This window comes from Enhydra lutris, unplaced genomic scaffold (genome assembly GCF_002288905.1).
Source record: "Enhydra lutris kenyoni isolate GAN:26980312 unplaced genomic scaffold, ASM228890v2 scaffoldscaffold4, whole genome shotgun sequence".
In the NCBI taxonomy this organism is placed as follows: domain Eukaryota; kingdom Metazoa; phylum Chordata; class Mammalia; order Carnivora; family Mustelidae; genus Enhydra; species Enhydra lutris.
Window position 1 is genome coordinate 11,365,304 of NW_019154088.1, and position 22,302 is coordinate 11,387,605.

General features: G+C 48.4%; 2 protein-coding genes across 2 annotated transcripts in view; both read left to right on the forward strand.

Moving 5' to 3' along the window:
- The window catches only part of LOC111159700 (stAR-related lipid transfer protein 9-like), a 106,031-nt gene extending 90,529 nt beyond the window's left edge, over positions 1-15,502 (forward strand). Inside the window, exons 21-27 of the mRNA XM_022522265.1 lie at positions 364-551; positions 1,020-1,494; positions 3,222-13,415; positions 13,602-13,775; positions 14,190-14,373; positions 14,738-14,875; positions 15,464-15,502. Coding sequence (XP_022377973.1) covers positions 364-551; positions 1,020-1,494; positions 3,222-13,415; positions 13,602-13,775; positions 14,190-14,373; positions 14,738-14,875; positions 15,464-15,502 — 11,392 coding nt within the window. The remainder of the gene's footprint in view (positions 1-363; positions 552-1,019; positions 1,495-3,221; positions 13,416-13,601; positions 13,776-14,189; positions 14,374-14,737; positions 14,876-15,463) is intronic.
- A 22-nt stretch (positions 15,503-15,524) lies between these two features.
- LOC111159711 (stAR-related lipid transfer protein 9-like) overlaps positions 15,525-22,302 on the forward strand; it is a 66,804-nt gene continuing 60,026 nt past the window's right edge. The window contains exons 1-2 of the mRNA XM_022522272.1: positions 15,525-15,559; positions 18,059-18,171. Of these exons, the coding sequence (XP_022377980.1) occupies positions 15,525-15,559; positions 18,059-18,171 (148 nt within the window). The remainder of the gene's footprint in view (positions 15,560-18,058; positions 18,172-22,302) is intronic.

Below are 22,302 nucleotides of genomic sequence, written 5' to 3' on the forward strand. Positions count from 1 at the left end.
TGTTTCCAGCAGGTTTTACGTTTTTTATTCTTTTTTTAAAGGACAAAGCTTCTTGATTTAACTAAAATGTTTGTGTTTTTTAAAGCTGCTTTACTTTTCTGGTCATTTTCCTTAACCAGAATGAACCTGTGTTTCTGGTCACCTCACAGTCTAACAATATGCTAGTCTAAGGACCATTCTCACCTCCTGCACTGTGACATCATGAACTGCCTGTGACAGCATGCCTGTGTGTCCCAAGTTGCCAGAAGTTCAAAGCCCTCTCTGCCCTGGAATTCAGGGCTCTCAGGAAGGCTTAGACTGCCACTGGTTTGTCCTGAACTGGGTTTGCATTTCACTTGGGTAACCCCAGCCCCTCTGTGATAGGAGAGTGCTGGAAGAGCAGAGTGACGAGGACCACCAGCCACTGAGGGCTGGAGAGGCGCCCCACAGGGCCCAGATTCAGCAGCAGCACTACGTGGGGGATTTGAGGCAGCGAATCCTAGCAGGACAGATTAGAGCCAAACAGGATCTGGAGTTGGACCAGGCGCACATCAGCCGGCAAATTAAAGACAGTAGGTGCCCACTGCTCACCATGTCTGCTTCACCTTCTCATCTCTTCATTTTCATGCTTCCACATCCTTCTGTATTCTCTCCTTTGTTTTCTTTGTGATATGATGGAATCTTTGGTATTAGGTGTTCTCTCCCCTCTTTTAGAAACCAGAGGCTCTTATGAGGGGCTAGAAGCAAGAAGAAGGAAGCTAGCTTCCTTACTGCCCCTCAGAGTGATTGGGCCCCCTGCTCTTTCCTCACATGCACATTTATCCATGCTTTGCTGCCTGCCCCAGCATGTGCTAAGGCCTGGGAGCTTCCTTCCCTAGCCTTGTGGTAAGGGGGCTGGGTAGCTCTCAACCCACCACATCACCCCTGGCCAGCACTTTGCCTCCATTAATGTCCAGCCACAGCCAGAGGTGTCTGAGTCTAGGCTGCACGGGCAGGGAGGGAAGTGCTGACTTTCTCTCATGGGTGTCTTTGGTTCCCAGACCAGGAGTGGCTCTTCAGAGAAGAAACTTGGCCAGCTGGCTTGCAGCAGCAGCAGCAGCGAGACCACGTGGCAGAGAAAGAACTCAAGGCCTGTGTGCCACCTGGTGCTTGGCTTCAGGCAGATCCTGAGACTCCACTATCCCCACTGGTCCGAAGCCAGAAGAGGGAGGTGCGACTGCAACTTGGGCACCGGAAAGTACTTCGGGCAGCACGGCGGGACATCCGGCGGCGAAGAAAGGCCTTCTTCCAGCTAGAGAGAATCATCAGCAAGCAGAGGCTGCTGGAGGCCCAGAAGGGACTGGAGCGGCCCACGGCATTGTGCTGGATCCAGGATGACTGCACCCAAAAGCCCCCACACCGGGTACCCAGCACTGACGCCATGGTACCAGGGCCTCAACGTGGAAGCAGACGGACAGGTTGCAGTTCTTTGAGCCTCCGAAGGCTCTGCAGCCTGTACTTTCCCCACCTACACAGGTACAGCCAACAGTGGTCATCTGAGAACATTGACCGAGGTTTACAGCCTTGTTGCTCAGGAGGTGTTCTTTACTTCCCAGGGCCTCAGTTTCTCAGTCTGAAATGGAAAGATTTGCCTACTCCTCTCTTCCCCACCACTTTTCCCACATCTTTTTTTTTTTTTTTTCCCCTACTTTCCCCCTCTTTTGACTACTCTTCTTTCTCTGTAGGTGAGATCTAAGACTCAGGCTTTTACCTTCTCCTAATCTGAGTGGCAACTCTTGTTGCTTTGGTGATATCTTACAAGTAAGAATCTCAGCCTCGTTTTTCACCTGCTTTTTAGACCCTGGCTATCCACGTACATCTCTTTGTGTTTGTTCTGCCACCCCCTTCATCTCATGTCTCCTCACACCAGACTTGGTTCCTACACGCTTCCTCCTTTTCCCTCCCACCCGTCCTGCCACCCAAAGTGAGCTTCCTGACCCTACCTTCCAACTGGTAAGCAAGTGGAAGGCTATCTTTCTGACTCTCGGGTCCAGTTTGGGAACTTCCTTTTTTTCTCCTTCACTCCTTGCATTCGGTCAAGGTGACGATGGAGCAGGGGACTGTGTCTACTTCTTTATAACCTCCAGGCCCAGCTGGGGCCTTGCCCATAGTATGTTTATAGTTCATGTCTGTTGGTTCTGTTTGCTCACCTCTCTGGTCTTCAGAGTACTAGGCAGGTACTAGGCAGGTTTTGTGGGGGTTTTTTGGCCTTTTTATTAAAATTTTTCAAACATAAACTAAGTTGAGAGGATAGTATGCCTGTCTCCCACATTCAGCAATTAGCAAGATTTACCATGCTTGCATTAATTTCCTTTCCTTCCTTTTTCTGATGAAGTATTTTTTCTAAAGATTTTATTTATTTATTTGACACAGAGAGAGAGAGAACACAAGTAGGCAGAGAGGCAAGCAGAGAGGGAGGGAAGCAGGCTCCCTGCTGAGCAGAGAGCCTGATGTAGGGCTCGATCCCAGGACTCTGGGATCATGACCCGAGCTGAGGCTTAACCCACTGAACCACCCAGGTGCCCCTGATGAAGTATTTTTAAAGCAACTCCTAGACATCGTGTGATTTCTAAAAAATAAGGGCTTTTCTTATAATCACATTGTCATTGTTCACCTAACAAATTAAGATCAGTTATTCAATATAATCTAAAACCTGGGCCATATCCAATTTCTCTGATTGCCTCAAAAATATTTACAGTTAGTTGTTAAAATTAAGATCCAAGTAGGGTTCACACACTGCATGTGACCTTTTAAGTTCCTTATAATTCTTTTGGTTTCATTTTTATTTCTTTGTATCATTGATTTGTTAAAAGTGGATCAGTTCTGTAGAATATGCCACTTCATAGATTTGCCCGTTTGATTCCTTGCAGTATCATTTAGATTGTTCCTCTGTTCCTCACATTACCTATTAATGGAAGTTTTCCCTAAAGGCATGATTAGATTCAGATTCGGTTCAGTCCTTTTATAAGATAAAGAATTTGAGTGACAGAGTGTAGCTGGGCCTCTTTGAAGCCAAGACTGTAGTCCACAGGTGCTTTTTGTACCTGTAGAGCTTTTCTCTGACCTCAAAGGCTAGAGGGGACAGTGACATTGGCTTAGTCATTAACCTCTTTTAGAGCAAACTAAATGGGACTTTATATTCCCTCTGTGAGCAGGAAATAGGGACCTTTTATTTTCTGAACTGGCTTTCCTTTTCTCCACAGTATTTTCCTGAATCAGGATCCCTCCACCATGTTACCTCCTATGCCTGATCCTACTGACCAAGTATCAGAAAAAATTCCATCAGAAGAGTATTTGCCCCAGGCTGCTTCTTACCCTCCAAGGACAGGATACTTCAATAAGAATGCCCTCTATTCCTCAGGCAAGGGGCATCTCTGCATTGCTAAAGGGGCCTTGGCAAGGAAAGGAACCTCAGCGTCAGGCACCACCCTCACTGTGAGTTCTGAGTCTACCAGCATCCAGGAAATGAAAAGAGTGGGTAAGCAGCCCTGTCAGATGGTGTCCCAGAGCCTAACATCTCTGGATCATTCAGCCTACAAGCTAAAGCCAAGGGATGAGCCAGATGTACTCCCCCCTTACACTTGTACCAGGAGGGGTAGGGAACCAGCAGACCCTGACCATACACGAGCAGGGTGGCGAAAAGAAGGGAACCTTGGGACCCACAAGACTTCTAAGGGAGCCTGTTGCATTTCCTCATGTCCCCGTGGGCCCAAACAGGCATCTGGGCATGGAAAGACTTTCTGGGTGGAATCCAAACCACCACCTCCAACCAGGGCATCAAAAAGGCAGCAGAGGGTTATGGTCAAAGACATTGCCAAAAAGTCCTCCTTTTTGCTTCCTGGCAGCCCTTTGAGGGGGCAACACATTGTGGGAGACCCAGACTCCACATCCTCACTCACAGATTTCAGCCCAAGTGTGGACCACATAAGAGAGAAAGATGGTGACTTATCTGATGCAGATAGCAGTTACTCTGTGGATTCTCTCTCTTGTGTCTACACCAAAGTCCTAATGAAACCGCTAAAGCCAGAGGACCCCCAGGAGAAAGAACAGGATCTCCCAGAGCCAGAGAACTCTGAAAGTGAGGATGGCCAAATATCTGAGGACTCACTGGCTGAGAAGGGGTATGAGAGCCCACCAGACAGCCCAAGGAGTAGTTATCTTCCCAATGGCCATGGCCACCACAGGGTCAGAGTGAGAGCCTCTATGAGGGGCTTCACCGCATCCTCAAACAGTGGACTATTCACCCAAACTAAAAGGAGCTTTTCCCTGGATAGCCTGCTTGATGCCCAGGAGGAACTGAGGGAAGATCAGCAAGAAGAGCCTTTCTTCAGTTCAGCTGATGAGATGCCCACAGAGACTTTCTGGCACCTACAGACCTCCAGTCTGCCCACAGTGGACCAGGAGGCAATGTACAACCTTGGTCCCATCAACCATGGAACAGGAGCCAGGCTGGATGCCATCCTGCCAGTGAGCAGTTCATTTTACCTTGGGCCCCCGCCCCAGCCTCACTGTGAGCAACCGGAGTCAGAGGTAGAGGCAAGCTCCCCTGAACAGGCAAACATACTCCAAGGCCTGCAGCTTTCAAGAGGGAGCCCTCTGTTGTCCATGGATTCCTGGTTTTCCTGTGACTCTAAGATCAATTCCAGCAGCCCCTCAGGAATAGTGGGTTCTTTATGTCCAAGTCCTGATGTCCAGGAATCTCAGCCCTGTGGATGGGAGAAGCCTGGACACTGGCAAAATATGGAAGAACTAAAGCCATCAGGGGCAGAAACACTCCTGCCCTACAGCTCCAAACTGCCCCGAGGCGGTGCTGAGCCACCCGGCTGTGTAAGCAGCGCGTACGCAATCCCTGCTTCTCATACTTCTAGGCTGTCAGTCTGGGGGTCTTACAGGCTTCTTCAGCCACAAGTTGCTGGCATCTTTCGGACCAAAGGTATCTCTGACACAGCCCAGGAGCCCAACCCTGAAGTATCCAACAACTCCAGTGTGCCAAGCGTTTTGGCTGCCTCTGCGGCCTCATTCACTCACGTAGGCAGCGCCCAGGAGAGGGACTGGGCTGCCCTTCAGCAAAAGTACCTCCTTGAACTGTCCCATCCTGTGTTGGAGGCTGTTAGAGAACCCAGGCCAGCTTTCTCCTCCCTCGAAGAAGACTCTGCCTCCTTGACCCAAGCTTCTGGCAAAGAAACAGATACTCTATTACCAGTTGGTTCTGGGGTATCGAGTAGTCTGGATTTCAACAACCTTCCTATCCATTTATCCAAAATTAGGTGTTTGAGAGCAGAGAAAGAACAGGACAGTTTGAGTGCTGAGTTAAAAGGGACTTCAGATTTCTTTATAACTAGAGAGAAAGAGGTGAGTCATAGTGGAACTTATTCAGCGGATGTAGAATCATTGACTTCTGGAACTACAAATGCACCAGTCTTTGCAGCAAACAAGATAGCAAACTCTATGACTGAAGCATGTGAAGTCAAGCAGAACAGCTTGGAAGAGTCTTCTCACAGTAGTGGGAAACCTCAACTGATCACTTCCTCTGATGAATACTTTTTACAGAGGAGCCCTTGTCACGGTCATGTCTCCATAGCCACTAAAAACCACTCGCTCCAGAGCTGGGCTTCTCTTAGGGAGAATAGTACAGGCCAGGAGGGGCAGTTCAGTCCCAGTGGCTACCCCTGCCTGCAGGAAGAGAAGGTAGACTATCAGGAGAGCTCCAGGGAAGTGGTTGGAAGACACCCAAGTGTTTCATTTGCATCAGGTCCAAAGCGGTACCCTCACTCTGCCACCTGGAATCCATTCCCGTCTTCCTTAAAGCCACCTCCCTTGGAGACATTCTATGTGACCAAAAGCCGGGATGCCCTGACAGAAACTGCCTTAGAGATCCCGGCTTGCAGAGAATCAAGAGTGCCTTCCCCACCCCCAAGAGAAGCCTGGGGCTTTGGTCATGACCATCAGGTTCTCCAAAATATTTATTTGAAGAATAATTGGCCAGTGCTATTACAAAACCAGAATTCCAAGATTGCCTCATCTCAGCAGGTCACAACAGGGAGGCCATTTGATCTGAACACCAAGGAAGTTAGCAGAGATAGAGGGCAGGGCCCTGGAAATATTGAAGAAGAAAGCCATAACTCAATTTATTTTTTTGTTGCTCAGAACAGACATTTTCTTTCATCTACTAGCACAGAAGTATGTGAATTTGAAAATCAAGTTGGAATTTTAAATGAACACAGTCTTTCAGAGCGCAAGGAGGGAGAAAAGGCCACTGTACAGTCCTATTGCAATGTTTGCTCAAGCCGTTCTAGGTCTAGGAAGCCTCTCCTTATTTGTGAGTCTGAGGCAGATGAGGAAGAAGAGCAGGATCACAATGTAGTCCTAAGGCAGACTCAGGCCTTTGATATGAACAGACAGTTTCCTTCTGGGGCCAGGTCTGATTTCATCTATGAAACCGTCAATTTAGCCCTTGACAAGGACATGCTGGGGGAAACTGCTATTTCTTTGCAGTCCAGATCAGTACATCATAGAGAAGGTGGCCCAAACATGATGGCCCTGAATGAGAGTCTAGCTCACAAGGCTGAGAGGAAGAATGAATCTGGGCTTCTTGGGAAAGCTCTCTATTCCAAAGGCCACTCAAAAGAGTTTAAGCTTCCACAGACAGAGTCTACATATGAAAGATTCCAGTCAGTTACATGCTCTCAGGAAAAAAATCTGAGTGAATGTAAGGGCCCTGGAAGGTCACAAGTAATGTTAAGCCCTAAAGAAGAACCTTCTGGAAAGAAACAAAATAAAAGAGTCAACAATGCTGATGAAATGGCCAGGCTAATTAGGAGTGTAATGCAGCTAGAAAATGGCATCTTGGAAATTGAATCCAAGCAGAATAACCAGCCAAATGCTTCCCACTCACTGGGAGTCAATAAAGAGTTTGTGTTCCAGGACCGGAGGGACCAGGAGATGGCTGACTATGTCCTGAGGCCAGGCAGCTTTGGAAACCACCTGTTTTTGAAGGATCAACCATCTCCGAAACAGAGAGATGATGTTACCTTTAGGGATAACAAAGCTGGAGAAATGGAGGTTAACAGTAGCATTGGGAAAGGTCCCCGGGTCGAGAAAATCACCTTGTACCCCTTCAAGTCAAGGGAATTTGTAGAAGACAAGTTTGCAAAAGAGCACACTCTCCTAACTGTATTAGACAGACCCTCTTGGGATACGTGTGGTGATGTAGGGACATGTACAGCTGGCAGAGAGTTCGCAGACATTTGTGCTGATCCAAGAACCAAGGCATTGGCTGGTGCTCTGCCATTGCAGCTGAGCCCCAAGATGTCTTCTAAGAAGGAGGCCAAAGCAGGGAATGCATCTGCAAGCTCCAGAGGGCAGCCCTATGGCTTGGGAAGTCTTGAGGAACTGGAAGCTGTGGAAAGTTTTTGGGAAAGCCAAGTTGCCAAATGTATAAGTAGTTGTAAGCAAGAGGGACCCAAAGTTCAAGGCAGAGTTGAGGAGATGGCTGTGCGAAGCGGAGGGAGCCTACAGGAGAAAAACACAGTGATCTCATCAACTCAGAAACTTCGTAGCCCAAGCCGGCATTGTATGGGTACATCTTCCAGCCAGGAGACTGGCCCATTGCTGAGTCAGCCAGACTCCTCTGCAGTTCCTCATGAGGACCTGAGCAGTACCTTGTCCTTGAATTGTCCAAGGCTGCCAAGAGACTGTCTTCATGCACATGATACTGTAGGCATCTCTTCAGTTGATTATGTGCTGGATCCCACAATGTTGAAAATGCCTGACAGTCCCTTGGTAACTGGAGCAGGGTGTCAGAATCTGAGTGGAGAGCCCCGAAGCCACAGTCCTCAGGGAGATGTTAGAGGGGGCTCTTCCTTGGCACACACTGCTTGGTGTGGGTCTGTGACATCCACAGCCATGGGATCTCATGGTCAATCCCATGTATCAGAGAGCATTCCCCTGGCGGCAGAGGGCCACCGGTCAGCAATTACCCAAAACCAAGGAGAGGACCTCAGAAGCATCTCAAAGGGCTTGAGTCCCAGAGAGGGTTTTGTTTCTGAAGCTGAGGCAGCTGTACAAAGAGGAACAGAAAGAACCAGATCCCTGAATAGGGTCTCTAGCCCACTTGAACAGAAGGCCCACTGCCTCTTAGAAGAGGGTAACAGGCAAGGCCAGCAAGTGAGGCAGAAAGCAGAGAAGGAAGCTGAAGACCTCAGTTCTCCTAGTGGCCCTTTCTCAGCGCCTGTGTCCCTGCCAAGGGTGTCTCACCCAGAGCACTGTGCTCATACTTCCACGGGCCTTGCTGTGTTGGAGATCAGACAAGCAAAGGCCCAGGGAAAGCAGCTTCATGACTTTGGAGCTGAGGCCAAAATTCTTTCTTACTATGAGACTTCATTAGGACCTGAATGTTCTTCAGGGCCCCCGGGTGGGTCTCAGTGTCCACAAAGGGGGGACCAGTTAGTGTCAGAGAGGACCAGGAATGAGGCTGAAGCAAAAGGATTTCATGTGGCATCTCTCTCTGCTACATCAGGACATCTGTTGACTAATGAGAGGAGATTTCCTCAAGCCACGCCCCTCCCTGCAGAGAGCTTTCAACATCCGCCCAACACGGAGACTAAAACAGGACCACAACGTCCCTCACAGACTTCTTCCCCTGCAGCCCCAACTCTAGGCAAAAGCCATTGTGCTGGAGAACTGAGACATTTTCTGGGAACTGGTGAACGGTTTCTGTGTCACTCTTGTTCTTCTGAAATCACAGAGAAAAAGAAGAAAGCACCCCGAACACCTTCCTCTTCTGATCCTGTGGGCTCAGGCAGTTTTCCGTCAACAGTTATGGAGGACAGGAAGGAAATATCAGAGGAAGTAGTGACTCCCTTATCTTCTTGGGCCCCTAATGACGACCCTGGCATGATTCTGCATGGGGGAAACCAGTTAGCTCTGTGGGAGACTGCAGGGGCCGTGCGCCCTGGTGGTCAGGAGTGCAGCCCAGTGCATCAAGATCCTAGAATTCTAGATACGACTTGTGGAGGAGGTTCAGATAATTTTTTAGTGGCTGCACAGGGAGGAAAAACAACCCATTTTGAAAGTCAGCTTGTGACCTGTGATGTTCAGAATTCTGTCAGCCTCTCAGTGCATACCCAGGACCACTCCCAGTGCCTTGAGGCTTCCACTGGCTTGGAAGAAGGGGGTTCAAATCCCAGACAGGCTACCATCCTGCCTAGAGCCCTGAGGAGTGTTAAACCAGAAGCTGCCTTGCAGCAGTGTGTGAAGTGGAAGGAGAATGTTGGCTGTGGGCTGGCAGAAGCCTACAATGCTGGCAGCGAGCATCGCAGACTGACTCCATTGCCAGATCAAAGACCTAGCTTGGGTCTTGGGGGAGTTCAGGAGCAGGCCCAGTGCAGGTGCCCACAGCAAACTTCCTTTTGTGTTGTCGTCTTAGGGAACATTGAAAGCAGCAGGACTCTTAGTGCATCTGGGGGACAGGAAGACAGCAGAACAACTCCTTGCAATCCTCAACCTGTTACTTCTCTTGCCTGTTTCTCACTACCCTCCACTTTACCGTGTCATAGGGATGGTGACCTGGGAAAGGAGAGTTCCAAGGCTGCCCCACAAACTCTCCAGCCACGCTGCATAGTACCTTCCAGAGCCTGTGGAATGGATGAGAGAGGAGAGAGCTATACCAGGGAGCTTGAAGTGCTCTTGGCACCTGGTCTTGAGCCCAAAGGCATTCATAGAGAAATTGGGCCAATAGACAACAGCACTCTGGAGCCTTCTACTTCTGCCGCTGTCCTGTCTGTGGCTCAAGGGGACAGCTCCCCTTCTGTCTCTCATGTTGGGGCAAATTCACTGAGCCACTCAGTGGCCGATGGAAGCTCAAGGTCAGTAGAGTATGCTGAGAAAAAGGATGCCAAGAAGAAAGCCAGCACAGAGCTTGAGGCTGCCTTTTCCTCTGCAGACACATGGTCTGAGCCACTGAAGCTGTTTCTGGAGAGCTCTGGAAGTGACCAGAGTACACAAGAGTCTCAAACCAAACCAGAACCACCTTTAACCACTGAGAGACCTCACACCCTGGATTTAAGTGAAGGGTCTGTTGAGAGTGAGCTTCTGGGGGAACCACAGCATGGATATTTAGGAAATGCAATCCAATGCCTTCCAGAAAAGCCACAACTTTCCACTAAGTCCAGAGATCACAGTGGCTTGGATCCCCAAGCCACGTTTGTAGCAAAGTTAAAACACATTTCCAGGCAGCAAGCTGATGGGCCCTGGGAAGGGGAAGAGCAGCAGAGAGATCAGGCTTCAGGTGGTGGTAAAGAGCCTGCCCAGGGCAGGAATTCTCAGCCTTCGCATGAAGGTGGCTTAGACAGCTGTCAGATTAGAGATGCAGGCAGAGAGGAGGCATGTGCAGCCAAGGCCTCTGTGTCTAAGCTCTCATCAGGCTTCAAAGACTCAACTAGCATGCCTTTGGAGCAAAGTGAAGCCCCACAGCCCATACCCCCGAGCCCTGGCCTGCCTGCCTCTGGCACAGAGCAGCCGGCTCCCCCCAGCAAGGGCTCACTTCCTGTGATTGCAGTTGTCTCTGGCCCCAAACACTCTAGGTCCTCCCTCAGACCACAGTTCTCTGTGATCAGCTCTTCCCGGTCTCTTCTGGAGCTGAACATGAGTGTGGAGCCTCCTTCCCCCACAGATGAATATACACAGGAGCCTAACAGATTGTGGTTTCCACATCCCAGGGACTATTTCTCAGGTAATTCAGCAGTGAGAACATCTCTGAAAGCTGAGGGCTGCGGTCAGAGAGCCTCATCTAACTTGGACAATAGCACTGCTGACCATGGGCCCCCAAAACCTGCCACCCCTCCTTACCCAAGGTCATCAGCTCTCTCTTGCATGCCAACCCCTGATTTCATGACCAGTTGGACATCTAGTACCCTAGAAGAGACCTGGCAGGAAAGTCCAGAGAGACTAGGTGGCCAGGCCAGGCCAGAAAAGTGGCACTCCAAGGCAGACAAAGGAATGTTACACTTTGACTCCAGTGACATCCATCCCTACATCCTATCCTATCCAGAGGGGCCTGTGCAGATCGGCTGGAAGCAGTATGTGTTTGGCAATGCAGTGGATGTCTCCTGTGGCCAGACACCCCAGGGCCTGATACCATCAAACATGGCCCATTGTTCAAGCATGGACAATGGTCTAGAACACCAGAACTCTCCACTCTCCTCCCACATCAGCACCTCTGCCAATGCTCGGGACCTGTCAAGCCCACACAGTGTGGGAAATGCCCAGGGTTCATGTGAGGCCTGGGAAGTATGGGGCTCCTCATTTGCTTTGGGGAACCTCCACATCCTGAAGAGCCCTGAAGGAGCAACCGCCAGTAAGGGTCCTGACAAGAGAGCCCAGTTCCTGGGCACCCCTGATGAAGCAGGCTGGCTGAGGAGGGAGCCCCTCTTGGCTGAAGGGAGTGCTGCAGGTCCAGTAGATGAGATTACGCTGCTGTGTCCATCAGAGGCAGGTGGTCCTGTGGGACCGTCCAGGATGGGCACCTTGGAGCAGGGTACACAGACCATGGGGTGCAGTCTCCGCTGGAGCTCCACCGACCTCTCTGCTCAGCCAGAAGCCAATGCAGTGCCAGGCTCTGGTCTGGTCTCCTGGACCAGCATGCATAATCTGTCTCTCCACCTCTCACAACTGCTGCACAGCACCTCAGAGCTGTTGGGAAGTCTTTCCCAACCAGGTGTGGGTGAAAAGGAACAGAACATCAAGAGGGAGACCCCAGATGAGGTGACGCAGGCCCTTATGATAGACGGCTGTACTCAGACCACCATGGACAAGGGCATCCAAACTGACCTGGCCTTACCACCTCTGCACCTTCAGGCCCCAGAGGCCAACCCTCAGGAGGTCAATGTGGTCCTCGAAGTGCTGGGCTCAGATATTCCCACCATGTCTCAAGAGCAGGGCTATGTCACGGGGATACTTCAAAAGACAGAGGCAGAGGAAACGACATGGAAAATGGCAGGGCCTTCAGAACTTCAGGAAAAAAGCACCCACTTCAGGCCCCAGAGCGTTCCGGCACCCCCATCATCCCACCTCAGGTTTCAGAAAGCTCACTTTGCACAGAACCTCCCTTCTGTGAGCCCTCAGGCTTCTCCTGATCACTCCCTACCTCCCAGTTCCCAGCCAGAGGATCCCTCCTGCCTGGCTGTTGGTAGCCCGAGCCTCAGTGGCTCCCAATCCCCAGAGCCCTGCCCCAGTGCTGCGGAGTCTGTCAGGGATCCTAAGGTCGAGAAGGAGCTGGGCACTGTGGGAATGTTGTTGGTGGACAGGGCCTCCTCCCCAATCCTCACGCTTAGTGCCAGCATCCAGGAGTTAGGGCTCCCCGCAGACTCTTTGTCACTCACAACCCCCTCAGCATGTCCTTTTGAAGGCCACCAGGAGCTTGTCTCCATCCCAGACCTTGACACCTCCAGGCCTCTAGTGGATAATCATTCTCAAAGCACTGATGAGGCAGGTGGCTCCCAGCGAGTGGGGGTTCCATGTGGGGAAGGCAAGAGTCCCTTAGAAAGGAGCGATGGCAGGTCATTCCTTGAGGTGAGCCCCCCAGGCAGCCCACCGCAGAGCCCAAAACTCCCAGTCTGTTTCTTAGGGCAACTGCCTCAGCAGCTTCAGCCCAGGACCACCACCTTGGTCCAAAGCAAACTGCCACCACCCTCACTGAGGAGCACGAGTCAGAGGCTGGCTGATGGCTTTGTGCCAGAGGACCCGGCTTCCTTAGAGGACAGCCCAGTGAGCAGTAGGGGGCCAAGTCAATGGGAGAGCAAGACAGAAAATGGGGATGAGAGTCCAGCATTACCAATGGAGCCACAGCCCAGTCTGGACTTTCCATCTTCAAGGGGAGGCCTCCAGCCCCTCAGCCCCTGTCCTGTCTCCGAGTTGACTGATACAGCAGGGCTCCAGGCTTCCACTTTGGGCCCGACTGAGGCCTGCCAGTCTGAGGTGCCGCTGTGCCCCACTTCCCAGGTGTGCAGGGCCCCTGACCCCCAGCATCATGGCCCGAAGGACTTCCCAGTGCATAACAAATTTCCTCGTTGGTGTGGGGTTCAGAATGGCTCTCCTGGGGAGCTAGGTGTGATGGAGTCACTGGAGACCAGATGTGATCTGAGCTCTGGAGAGCAGGGACAGAAGCTCCTACAACCTCCTGATGACCAGAGCCAGGATCCTCAGTGGTCCCAGAGGGATCGGATCCCCCTGCAGTCTGGGGCGCAGAACCTCTCACTCAGCATGGAACTCACAGAAGCAAAACTGCACCGCGGCTTTGGGGAGGCAGACGCCCTGCTGCAGGTGCTGCAGAGTGGGACAGGGGAGGCGCTCACTGCTGAAGAGCCTGCGCGGTCCACCTGGGAGGAGCTCTATGCCCGGTAAGGGCCCGCAGCCTGGCGGGCAATGGCGAGAGGTGGGCTGGAGGAGAATCAGAAAAGGCTAATAGCTGGCTATACCATTTTCCCCCGCTAAGCTCTGGGATCTTCTGGGGATCAGAGGTAGATCTTAAGATGGAGAAGGGCATTCAGGGCCAGCTTCAGTGAATCAGTCACATTTCGTCTCAGGCAAAAACAAACGATTGAGACCCTCCGGAGAGAAAGGGCTGAACGACTTCAGAACTTCCACTGGACACGGAGCCTCCAGCCCAACAGGGATCTCCACACCCGGGACCCCGACCTACCCAGCAGGCGCCGAGAATACCTGCAGCAACTGAGGAAGGATGTTGTGGAGACCACCAGGTGCGGGTGGACCCAGGACCCTGCAGAGAGCAGGTTGTGTGTAGGGTGACAGGGCTGTGGGGAGCAGGGCTTGGAGAGAGGAGGCTGCAGCTTTCTTGGACGGGAGTGATTCCAGGAGTGGGTCCCACGCTCCTGTGGGCAGGTGGAGGTGACTGTGGGAGAATGGGGCAAGGGAAAGAGGAGGATGTGGGAGGGCATAGGGTGGGGACAGGGGACAGGTCATGGGAGAAGGTGGGCAGAGTGGCTGTGACCTACCATGTAAGACAGTAGGCCTGAGCCTCAAAATGCGTTGTAAAACCAAACTGTAGGCAAAGAGAGGATGGTGTTGAATGGGTCTGGGATGAGCAGGCCAAGGCTGTCACCCAGCTGCCCATAATGTTAGAGGGCATCTCTCCACCCTATGGTTTTCCTCAGGAGCCCAGGGTCGGCATCGCGGTCTGCTCACCCCGCCTCTGACATAGCACTGATGCTGCAAGAATACCAGCGTGCTCGCGAGGAGGCCAAGGTGGAGATTGCCCGGGCCCGGGCCCGGCTACGGGAGCGGACTGAGCAGGAGAAGCTAAGAATCCGCCAGCAGATCATCTCCCAGCTGCTGAGGGTGGGAAGTGGGACAGGCCGGTGATGTCAGGGTAGTCCTAGAGCAGATGTCAGACTGGGTCAGCCTTCACTGGAGCTGCCTCTGAGTCAGGATGTGGCAAATGGAGGAAGGTGTTGGACTCCTAGTACCAGCTCAAAGCTCTGCTCACTCTTTTTCCATGCCATCCTGCTCTGACCAGCTCCTGTCCAGAGGCCAGAGGCTGGGAGGAGGCAGCTTTGGTTTTTAGTTGGGGTAAGCTTGTAGGGAGGCCTAAGTGTTTCAGGTTGAGGTGGGAGGTGCTGGGGAGGTGAGGACTGGTGGTGTCGGGTGGAGTGGGTAGTGGGTAGGTTACACCAGAAGCTGGTTGACAGCCCCCTGTCCTCAGGAAGAAGAAAAGCTGCATACCCTGGCCACGTCCAACTCCCTGTGTACCAGCTCCAATGGAAGCCTCTCCTCTGGTGTTACTTCTGGCTACAATAGCAGCACAGCCTTGCCAGACCAGCTCCAGTCCCCAGACAGTGTGGTGAGTAGGCAGATGCTAACAGTGAGCCCGGGGCCAGAACGGAGGCAAGAGTTGGGGCAGGAAGTTCTCCCTCCTGGAGGCTGCTGCTGACATGAGCCCTTCTTGTGGATGAGAGGTAGTCTTTGGTTTTACCTTTAGTTTTGTCTCCTACTTCCTGTTTGTTCATCCAACAAGTGTTTATTTTGTAGGTAGTATTTTAGGCACTGGGGATATAGCAGTGAGGAAAACCATTCTTGGGCTAAGTACAGCTTATTTAGTGACTATTTAATCACCATCGCAGTAAGTTATATGAAGAAGGGGTACTAAGCCAGTATAAAACGGGATCTGATCTAGTCTGGTAGGTCAACAGAGATAGTCTGAAGAGGGTGCCTTTAAACTGAGATCAGGAGGGGTGAAAGGCAGTTAACAGAAGAGGTTAGTGCTGGGGGTCAGGTGTCAGGAGAGTGAGTCTTCCAGGCAGAGCGCTTGGCAAGTGAGGCCATGAGGGAGGAAGAATTGGAGGAACTAATAGAAGGCTGGTGTGGCTGGAGAATAGTGAGACAGGATAGGGAAAATCACATAGACTGTTGTGAATTCTGGCCCTTTTAGGATCCATGTGATCATGTTACTTCCCAGAAGCTGCTGTAAAGCTTTGAAGCAGGGGAGCAGGATGATGAGATTACAGGAGAAGGGGGCAGAGCAGCTGTGGGTAGAACCCAGTGAGAGTTGCCTATCGCCTTGTCAGGAGCCCTGGCAGTGAAGCCGAGCACAGAGAGTGCTGTGGACAGAGAGCATCCCCAGGACACAGGAGCCCATTGCCTGTGAGAGGAAGGGACAGGGTAGAGCTGGGAACAACACACACTTCTGGCTTGAGTAGCTGAGGGGGCCGTGATGGTGACAGTACCTTGGAGCATGGGAGGAGGACAGGTTTTGTGGGGAGGATCGTCAGTCTGGTTTTCCTGGGTTTAGAGTGCCTGTGAGAAATGCGAGGAGAGCAGTTGGAAATATAGATATGGAGCTTAGGGGTAAGATCTGGCTGGGATATAAAATTTGAAATTTGTTTTATATTAAACTTCACATAGTAAAAATAGTATTCAGACAGTAGCAAAGGACATATGATATCAAGTTCATCTTCCAGTCTCCTGTTTTCCCTCCCCCGAAGCAGTCACACACCAGTATGGGGTATATTTCCAGAGGCATTCTGGACGATATTCTATGTTTTAATATCTATAAGAGTGTGCATATTTTTTCTTTAAATTTTCTTGTTTTTTAGATTTATTTTTCTTTCTCTTTAAAATTTTGTTATTTTTTGTTGTATATTTTATTTATTTATTTTTGAGAATGTATATTTCTAAAGTATATGAATGACAGCATACTGTATATACCTGCTTTGTCCCTTTTCATCCTGAGGAATGTCTTTCGGACAGCACTGCACACCGGCAAATCTGCTGCTGACTCATCCTTTTTAACGGCTGATACAGTGTTTCCTTTTTCTCTTTGCATGTTTATAAATGTCATGTTTTTACATAGATAATCTGTCATATGGTATTTCTACCATTCATGTGGTAGAAAAGACAAAAAATATGGACATCTGTAAAGATATATAGGGCAATACCTGTTCCCGTTGCCTGAGAACCTGGTCCTCCTCCTTCACTGACACCTACGCCCCCTCGCCCCAAGGCAACAGAGCTGTTGCACAGGGGGGCTTGAATACAGTCTTCTGCTGTTATGAACAGTGCTGCCATCCATAACTTTGTGCGTGTGTCATTCTGTACATGTGCAAATATACCTAGAAGTGGACTCAAAAAGTATATGTATTTGAGATCTTAATATTGACAAGTTTTCCCTCACACAAATGTACCAATTTATACTCCCACCAGCAATAGAAGAGAGACACGTTACTACCCCCATGCTCTCACCAAGTTGTTATCAAAATGTTTGATTTTTGCTGAGCTATCTGTTCATATCTTTAACTCATTTCTCTAATTTTTTCTTACCAATCTCTGGAGTTCTTTTGGCAAGCTAGCCCTTTGTCTGATAGGAATTATATTTGTCTCTGTTCTTGGTTCTCTTCTGACTTTGCTTATTGTATTTGGAGCCATTCAGAAGTTTTTATCAGTTTTTCTCTTAATTGTCTATGTTCTGATCATAATTAGAAACACATTCTTCATTTGAAAGTTGCAAAGAATTTCTCCTGTGATTTCTTCTGGAAATTACATGGCTTTATTTTTCATGTTTAAATCTTTGATTAAAAAAAATAAATCTTTGTTCATTTTGAAAAAATATATGTGTGTGTGTGTGTGTGTGTGTGTGTGTGTGTGTGTGTGTGTGTGTGTGTGCAGAGGCAGAGGGAGAAGCAGGCTCCCCGCTGAGCAAGGAGCCCGATGTGGGACTCGATCCCAGGACGCTGGGATCATGACCCCAGCCGAAGGCAGCTGTTCAACCAACTGAGCCACCCAGGCGTCCCGAGGTGGAGCCTTTTTTAATGGCCGCTGGCTTCATAGGCAAACATCTGTGTTCTGATGAGGAAGACCTTTCTGTGAGAAGTTTGTTTTCTTAACAAAATTTTTGCTGATTGTAATCAAGAATTGTAGCTATGTTATTATTTTAAAAAGGAATTAAATACCAGCAGGTACCTATAAGATAGAGCATATCTTAGAGTCCCATTGTATGAAACAGGTAAAATGAGATCTCTCCTACTTAAATTAGGGGTGGGGACCAGAATCTTTCTCATTTGGCTTTCCTCATTGCTTAGCAGTGGCTCTCGAGATGCCTTCACAGAGCACTGAGAGGTCGTAGATGATGTTTGAAAATCACTTAAGAAATAAGCCTTAAACTCTATGGTCTGATCAAGGTATAGGCTGGTGGCAGTATAACCCACAACTATGCTGAAATAGCCTCTTGAAGGCTTAATTTGAATCAAGGCTGACTTTGTAAACTTACAACTGTGAAGTGATGACAGCTAATGTGGCAACATAATTGTGCATGCGTAGAAAGAGACTCAAGAGCGAACCCTGGCATGGTCAAGGTCTTAGAGTGTCAGAGGTGGAACTAGGTTAAGAATTAGGGCCTTCTGATTCTTGGCTTAGTGTTTTGCCCACTTTCTTCCAAATCTAACTATGTTGCCTTCTTTAAAGTGTAATTTTGAAAAGATGTCATCATTTTCCAAAATCTGATTATGTGCCTTGTTCCACATGTCTCTAGTTTCCTGGAAATCTATAACGAACGAGTACGGGATCTGCTGAAGCAATCTGATCAGAAGAAGTCCTACACTCTGCGTGTCAGAGAGCATCCAGAGATGGGGCCCTATGTACAAGGTGAGCCACTGTGGTTCTGGAGGTCTGAGACCAAATGGAATTCTGGGAAGCTTTCCTAATGGTCATGGATTCATTCAACAAATAAATAATGAAACTTGCTATGTGCCACCTATTGTACTAGATGTTGGATAAATAACCGTAAATAGAAAAGACAGTCCTGCCCTCATAGGCAGGCTTATAGTCTTGTGGGGGTGAGGCAGAAAATAAACACTTAATTACAAGTTGTGATAAAGACTAATAAAAAAAATAGATGTCATGATGGAAAAGAACAGTGGGCAGTATAGATAGTCTATCTGCATGGCAGGGTCATGAAATGCTTCTTTGAGGAGATTCAAGAGCCAATCATGTAAAGAATGGTATTCTGAGGGGAAGGATGATTCTGACAGAAGGAGCAGCATGAGCAAGAGCCCTAAGAGAAGGGCTGGGTGGTTGCAAAGAGGCCAGTGTGTCTAAAGAATAGTGAAGGAGGGGGAAAGGGGCATGGAATAAGGTGGAGTCTTTCGTGGCAGGTCCAGAGGGCCTGGACTGATTTTCAGATCAGCTAATCTCCTTTTCAGGGTGGTTTTCTCACTGGTGGCGATAAGGGGATGAGGAGCTGTCACACATGACACTGGTCTGAGCTGCTTCCTTATTAACTACTGATATTTGGTGTTCGGTACTATCTGTCTTAACCTACTAGACTAGGTCTTACTATGAGGTAGGAACAGTTGTATTCTTTCGTACAGGAAGTTTTTACCCTTTCAGCCCACTTTACAAAGAGCAACATATGAATTTTATGCTCCTATTCCTTCAGAAATATACTAATTTAATTCCTAACAAAGAGATGGACACGAAAGATCAAGAGCTGGTCTCTTCTTTATCAGGGCATGGCTAATGGAGTGTGCCAGTTACAGATTCTGCTACCTGTGTCTTTTCCCAAAGGTTCCATCATGAACAGCAGCCTGGAAACAAACAAAAAATACCATTTACTTTTCTGGGAGCCAGTAGTTTACTTCATAAAACTCTGTGCATATAAATTTTTGTGTAAAGCGGTACTTTGAGGGCAGACCAGAAGTTGATGCAGTGCTGTCAAAGTTTCTTACTTTTGTATTTTATTTTAATGTATGTGTGTGTGGTAGGGGGAGTAACTAGAGGAGACCGAAGATGTAGTCCAAATGTCCCCCTTGCACAGAAGCTAAAATGAAGCTGCAAGAAGCTACAGGGTGTTCCCAAAGTCACACAGTAGTTGGTGCAGGGTTGGAACTGAGAACCTTGCCTAGGATAGGAAGAGATCAGTGGGATGGAATCCTGTACATCAAGGTGACCTGTGACTATAGATTCTTTGATCGGCATTGTACTTGAAACCCAGAGAAGGTAGGAACTTATGCAAGGTCATTCAGTTTGGGTGATACACCCAAGGCCAATGATAGGAACCGGACTGAAGTCTCAGGGCTCTTTTGGACCTTCATGGAGCAAACCCTTGTGGGGGCAGGGGATGGTTGGTAGGAAATAATTCTACCCAGCAAAAGGTCTCTTGGGTCCTTTGGGTTACATGTTTTTGAAAGTTGGTCTGGACTTTCTTAAATCATGACAAATATAGGTCAACAGTCCTTGCATTTCTTAGTGAAGGAGCCTTGAGCTCAAGTACCGTCCTGGGACGCTAAAACCCTGAATAGTCACACTGAGCTATTACTTCCATTACCACCTTCTGATGGCATTGCCGTGAACTTCTTCTTTTAAGATTTTATTTATTTATTTGAGAGAGAGAACATGCATGCGTGCAAGTGGAGGGAGGAACAGAGGGAGAGGGAAAGAATCTCAAGCAAATTGCCTGCTGATCATGGAGCTTGACATGGGGCTCGATCTCACAACCCTGAGATGATGTCCTGAGCTGAAATCAAGAGTTGGATGCTTAACTGACTGAGCCACCCAGCACCCCTACAGCAAACTTTTAGTTCTTTAAATGTTTGCCTTCTCATTCATTTATTTGTATTATCTGCCTGCCTATATCTGTGTCTATGTAGCTCTATCTTCAGGCTCATATATTCTGTGAATATGATTAATAAGTGGAAAGTGGTTTCTGCTTTGAAACCAATTTTATGGGAATTTATTGGGCACATGCTAGATACCCATACTATTCAGGGTGTTCCAGGAAATAAATATGAGAACTTACAGTTCTAGTTCAGAATTGTGAGCTAGAATTTGATAGTTGCCTAAAGCACAGGAAAGGAAGGGGGTAGCCTATTACTTTCCATTAAAAAGTTTATTAATTAGATGACTGGTTAAGTTGAAATCTGAAATGTACACAGCCCTGCCCAAAGCACCTGAGAGGCCAGTGGTTGTAGGTGTCATTTAAATGAAGAAAAGATAATATCATGTTTTTTGCCTTGATCTTAATCTTAACATAAAGGGATAGGTACAGAGCAGGAGATGTTGGTGGTAGGTAATTGCCTTGCCCCCAGTTTTTGTTGTTGTGGGTTTTTTTTTTTTATTTTCTGTGTGTTCAATCTGCACAAAACTTTTTTTCTTTTTAATTTTTGTTTTTTTAACTTCTTAAATCTTTTTTCCCCTTGCCTTTCTACACTTACTAAGACCTCTGGTACCATATTAAATAGAAGTGCTAGCAGTATTTAGTCTTGTTTCCAGGGGAAAGCTTCAATGTTATACCATTAAGTATGATGTTTGCAATAGTGTTTGTTTTTAATAAATATCCTTTTTTAAAAAAGATGTTATTTATTTATTTGACAGAAAGAGAGAGATCACAAGTAGGCAGAGAGGCAGGCAGAAAGAGAGGGGGAAGCAGCTCCCCACTGAGCAGAGAGCCCGATGCGGGGCTCAATCCCAGGACCCCACGATCATGACTTGAGCCAAAGGCAGAGGCTCAACCCATTGAACCACCCAGGTGCCCCTTTATTTATTTAATTTTTAAAATTTATTTGACAGAGATCACAAGTAGGCAGAGAGGCAGGCAGAGAGAGAGGAAGGGGAAGCAGGCTCCCTGCCGAGCAGAGAGCCTGATGTGGGACTCGATCCCAGGACCCTGAGATCATGACCTGAGCCGAAGGCATCGGCTTAACCCACTGAGCCATCCAGGCGCCCCCAGGTACCCCTTTAATAAATATTCTTTATCACACACTTGTAAAAATGTCCGTAGCAAAGGATCAGGTTTGTTTGTTTTTTAAAGATGTATTTATTTGAGAGAGAGTGTGCACATGTGTGCAAGTGGGGAATGGGGTAGAGGGAGAGAGAGAATCCTCGAGTACACTCCCTGCTGAGCTTGGAGCCTAATGTGGGGCTTGATCCCAGGACCCTGAGATCATGACCTGAGTGAAATGAAGAGTCAGCCACTTAACTGACTGCCACTTAGGTGCCCTGCAAAGGACCAGGTTTTTTTTGTTTTGATTTTTAATTCCAAGCTATGGCAAACTAACACTTGAGTAAAATAAAGATGAGTTACTAGAAAAATGAAAATGACATCTTAATTACAAGCCCCCAATTTTTTTACAATTCAAAAGATGTAAAATCACTCTGTCACATTGTTATAAAAGTTGCTAAATTTCTTTATCTATCTCATTACGTACTAATAATAGTTTGAGAACCGGCCTTAGTCTTTGGATTAGCTTTGAGAAACATTGCCATAGCAGATTAAGGGAATTCTCTTTTTTTCCCCTAGTTTTCTTTTTTTAAAGATTATATTTATTTATTTGAGAGAATGAGAGAGAACATAGACAGAGGGAGGTGCAGAGGGAGAGGGAGAAGCAGACTCCCTGCCGAGCAGGGAGCCCAGTGCAGGGCTTTATCCCAGGACCCTGGAATAGAGTTTCCCTGAGTTGAAGGCAGATGCTTAGCTGACTGACCCACCGATGGGCCCCTCTCCCTAGTTTTCTAAGAGTTTTTGTTTTTTAACATTGAAACAAATTAAACTTCTTAAAAAGCTGCAAGAACTTTTTTCTTGAGCCATTTGTGAGTGAGTTGCCAATCTATTGACCCATCTCACCTGATTATTTTAGGGTGTTTTCTCTCCATTCCTTCAAACAAGAATGTTCTCCTGTATCATTACAACACAATCACCCAAATCAGGAAATAAACTTTGGCATGTTACCACCATCTAATCCTTACAGCCCATTTAAATTTCTCTAATTGTCCCAATAA